Source organism: Chroicocephalus ridibundus, chromosome 7, assembly GCF_963924245.1.
Source record: "Chroicocephalus ridibundus chromosome 7, bChrRid1.1, whole genome shotgun sequence".
Classification (NCBI taxonomy): domain Eukaryota; kingdom Metazoa; phylum Chordata; class Aves; order Charadriiformes; family Laridae; genus Chroicocephalus; species Chroicocephalus ridibundus.
Window position 1 is genome coordinate 56,332,395 of NC_086290.1, and position 4,677 is coordinate 56,337,071.

The 4,677-nt window shown below is 41.4% G+C and overlaps 1 protein-coding gene across 3 annotated transcripts; it reads right to left on the minus strand.

The window, feature by feature from the left end:
* Nucleotides 1–899: 899 nt before the first annotated feature.
* Nucleotides 900–4,557, minus strand: MRPS17 (mitochondrial ribosomal protein S17). Of its 3 annotated transcripts, none has more exons than XM_063342591.1 (3): nt 4,483–4,557; nt 2,929–3,075; nt 900–1,639 (listed from the first exon to the last, which is right to left on the minus strand). In XM_063342591.1, exons 2-3 carry the CDS (start codon nt 3,049–3,051, stop codon nt 1,349–1,351), a joined length of 414 nt encoding a protein of 137 aa, XP_063198661.1. In that variant the 5' UTR covers nt 3,052–3,075; nt 4,483–4,557; the 3' UTR covers nt 900–1,348. The 3 variants fall into 3 exon arrangements, with proteins under 3 accessions (XP_063198661.1, XP_063198660.1, XP_063198662.1); XM_063342590.1 differs by lacking the exon at nt 4,483–4,557 and adding an exon at nt 4,407–4,430; XM_063342592.1 differs by lacking the exon at nt 4,483–4,557 and adding an exon at nt 4,184–4,206.
* Nucleotides 4,558–4,677: the final 120 nt, after the last annotated feature.

The following is a 4,677-nucleotide window of genomic DNA, read 5'->3' on the forward strand; positions in this document are numbered from 1 at the left end:
GCACCAAAGGAAGTTTAAGTTTCTCATTCTTCCTAGCCCAAATAGTTTGCTGAGTTCAACTGGACTTTGTCAGCAGTTTGCAGGCAGCTGAAACTGATTTTGTGCAGCTGAAGGAAGTTAAAGGGCAGATTATTTACACCACTCTGACAATGGAAGAGAACACAAGTGATAGCTCACTAGTGTAAGCTGGCTCAGTTTCTTAAAGTAAGATACTTTAGGTCACAGAAACTCTGTTCTGATACACCTTGTTTAGCTTCTGGTCTTAAAGACTTATGACATAGGTAGACACCACAAAAAGGATTTCTCATAGCTTTAACACACCACTCTCCCCAGCCCTAGCCCCCCATACAGGGACATGGAATACTGTCCCCACAAATGCTGGGTTTTGAGGCAGATTCCCCTTTAGATCTGAGTAAAGTCAGCAACACAAGGCTGCTCTACCAGCTGCTCACTCTTCCTTTGCTTTGTGTCCTGGAAGACAGGACATAAAATCCCCAAAGCTGCAGCAGGATAAAGTGATCTTTAATCATTAACTGCTATGGCCTTCTAGTTTCATATTAAAGTATGCAGCAAACTGGTACCTGTATCTCTTAAAACATGTTGTTTTAATTAGCTTTTCTGATGACACTAAATCTAACCATCTACTTTTTTGGCTTTGTATTCTTACCAGCTTCTATTTTCTGCTGGCAGTTCAAAGAGATCCATCTCTCCCAGAACTAAATACTTCCGTTGGACAGTTTACAAAGGCAAGCATGCTAAGCTACCCAAAGTTTTTATTCTCACCTCACTGCCATTACAAAGACAAGTGGCTGTGTTTTTGTTAGGAATTCTGGAAGCTAGAAGATACTGCAGTGTGGTGTGAGCAACTGTAAGAGGAAATAAGGACACATGCAGGTAGCTGGTTTTAAAATTCTACACTTCCTTTCAAAAGGTTTAATAGCATTATCTTAAGTAATCCTACAAACCACAACAGTCTGTCTGAAATACAGAACAATCAAAAAACATAATGACCCTCCTACCAAACTTAAACATTATACAGTTATATTCTTGTCTTTCTCAATATACAAGAGTCACTCCAAGAGAGCAGGTGGCTTTTGAAACTGTGAAAGCTTGGGCCAAAACTACATGCAACAAAAGGAAGTGTTAACACTAAACTCACATTTTCTCCATATTTTCATTTAAAGATTTGAGGTGCCTATTGATCTGTAACATCTGTTCTTATAAACAACTATGTTTACTATTTATTTTGACTGCAGATTTCACTGAAACATTTAACATATAACAGCAGGGCTCCAAACATCCCTGACAGAGACAAGCTGAAAAGCCCTCTGTTTAAATATTTTCCACACTATTTGTCTGTTGAACAAACTTTAAGTTCCTGAAGTTTTTCACTTAGATATGTAGTATCTGCCTCTGTCAGATTTTCTGAATCTGACAGATTTTCAAGGAATCTGGTTCCCGCACAGGGCTTTCCTGTTATTGGATCTATGACATTTCCAACCTTGAATACAATTTCAGCCAGTTCGTGTTTCACATGTTTGCTCCTTCTCTCAGGCAAAGCTTTCAGAAGAACAATATCTCCAACAACACACTGCTGCAATGGATCGTGGGCAAAATAGGTTTTTCGTTTGTTAAAGAACTGTTGAAGGAAAAAAGGAAACCTTGGAATTAGATTTCAAAATTAAGCAATTGGCAAATACATAGTTAATATAAAACAACACTAAATTTCACTAGAGAAGTAAAGTCTTAAATATTTTTTTAAATGAGATTCATTTTGAATCATGAAAAGAAATGCAACTGTGCACTCTACTGTTGTTCCAAAGAAAGCACAGCACCACACTCCCCCGACAATCTCTCTGCTCAGGATGCTGTCGTCAACTGAGCCTGTAGAAAAGGAGATGAGGCAGAAAAAGCCAAGTACAAAAAGCTGTTCATGGTGAACATGTGGATACAGGTAAAAATACCAAGCTCTTTGCTTAACCTAGATTCCCTTTCCTAGCATCACCACTTTCCACTGGCTTCTCTCCTCTCTAGTTCTGCCATGTAAGCCTTTCCTCTCCTTAGGATGCTTCACATCAACACTGCCTCAGCAAGACAGCTGACTTGGCTCTTCCAAGCTGAATGACCTTCCTGTGCAGTCCACACTTCAAGAACTCATATGAATTCTTATTCATCTAATACATCTAAAGTTCATCAGCCTTGACTGAAATCAGTATTTTGAAGTTTGTCATTTGAGGGCTTTCTTGTTCAATTCATTTTCTTTCATATAAAAATTCAATATTTATTGTTATTGGAACAGCAGAATTCAGAGTCTTAAGAAAGAAATTAACAGGTTCTTCTACTGGGTGAAGCAGTGGACTGGGATTACAACCCATTATCTAATCCTGACTATGTCCTTAAGCTTCTGGTCACCAAAGGCACATTTCCCTATCTAAAAAACACCAAAATATTATTTTTAACCTCCCCATTTGAAATCATTAACAAGAAGTGATAAATACGAAGCTCATATAGCACATCACAGTACAGATTCAAATACTAAGTATGCTTACAATTATGCATGCAGAAAAATTGCTACAAAATTTATTGTAAAAGTAAATAATGTCAAGTTTCTAAAACAAAGCATATTCCATATCAATATGAAAAGTTAAATGTAAGTGTGAAACAAAAAATTTACTTTCTCAACTGAGATCAAATGAAATGTATTAATAAAGCACTTCAAAGAAATACATTTAACAGATAATTTATAAGGAAGTCTCCTTGCCACAGACTGCTTTTCATCCTTTGCAGTCAACCCCACAAACCTTATGCAAGTTCCTTAAGGAGTCTGCACTATAAAGAGCTATCAAAAACTAAGAGTCAAATCAATAAAGCATGCTTCCTCACAGTACAAAAGTTACCATGCAAGACAAGACGATAACAAGCTTTTACCTTTAGTAAATAAGGATCTAGCACAAGCCTTGTCACTCTCACTTTGGCAGTCTTCTGCATTTTGGTTCCTATGACTTTCCCTACTATCCACTTTGCATGGACAGCTCCACGTGGTACAGACATTGTTTAGTTGTGGTCATCCAGCGCCTGGCAACAAGCAAGCACACATGTTATTTTAACAAAAAATTCAACCAGTTTCTGATCAATACCAAAGTTATGATTTCCATTTCAGACTAACAGCTCAATTGGGTCCTTTTGTTGGAAAAACATGGTAGATACAAGCAGTTTAAAACTCAATATATTGCACTACCTCAGCCTTGTTTTACAGTGTAAGAAAGGATGGGAACATGTCCCCATTCCCAGGGAAAGTTACTTCAGGATGGCAGTAAAAACAGACATAATTGCACGAGGATGAGACCTTAACCCACAAAGTCCACAAAATTCCTTTGAATCATACAAATTGTCACATACACAATATGGAAATGTGTTGCTGTGGACGTTATTAACATTTTTAACTCCTGCTCCAGCACCTTTTTTTGCTGGAGACCTGTTTTTCAGGTCTGCATATGACCACATTTAACCCAAACAGCAAGTAGCCTATAACTTTTGTTCAGAAAGGCATTTGCTTCTCTAAATCTCATTAGCTGAGCTGATGAAACCTAACAAAGGCAGTAAGTTTCTCAAAGCATAAGTGACATATCAAAGAGTTGTCTGACCCACAGTAAGTGTAATCACTTTTGAGTTAGTTCTTTCCTGTAGGTAATTATACTCCATTACCTTATTTGTTTTGTTTAATTAGGGAGAGCTTTCTACACCAGTCTTGCAAGTCATGGACAAAATAGATAGCTAAATATTAGAAGACTTAAACCAATATTAAAACTGATGAAGACTAGTGACGTTCTTCTCTACCACCCAGCTACGTGCTGTTAAGGACAACTGACACCTCTTGAATTCTCCATCTATCCATTTTGTAAGAGTAAATGACACTCTCTTTGATGTTGCAACACATCAAAATAAAAGTTTAGGGATACAGAGACACATCCATAGGATTAACTGCTTCAAGCAGCAATACTTAAGGTTGATTTTACCATCCTTGATTCAGCTGTGTGACACACAGGGCTGGGGAATGGAGTCAGTGCGAGGGACCCTCCTGTAAAACAAGGCTAACCACCACCAACCAACCACACAGTGACCAGGCCGGGGAGAGGCAAACGTGTACAAAATAAGCAACACCCATAAAGCACAAGGCAGCTACCAGCAAGACAGGAGGCGTACAGCTGGGCTGGGCATCTCTCGCAGCGAAGAAAACGATAAAATAGGAAGTTCAAACACACCGTGAGCCTTCCGCCCGCCCACCCCCAGCTCTCCACGCCAGGCCCAGCCTCAGCGGCCTCCCTGCCAGCAGGGCTGAGGGGGAAGGCCCTGCCTCGCAGGCATCAGGCCTCAGCTTAGCACCTCAGCCACCTCTCAGAGAGTACCTCCAGCCCAGGGAGCGCCCCATACCCGCGCCCCACCAGCCAGGCCCCACCACAGCCGCCCCCCAGGCCCTCTCACCGCCCAGGCTCCCGCTGCCGCGCCTCAGGGGCCTTAAAGACACCGAGCCGGAAGGGGCGGGGCCGGAGCCGGAAGAGCAGCGCCGCGGGGGCGGGGCCAGCGGCGGGGAGGGGCGGGGCCTCCTGAGAGGATTTAAAGACGCAGGCGGCGCCCGCTAATCCTTCAGAAGAGCGTAGGGGGGGCGAGCGTGTTAGT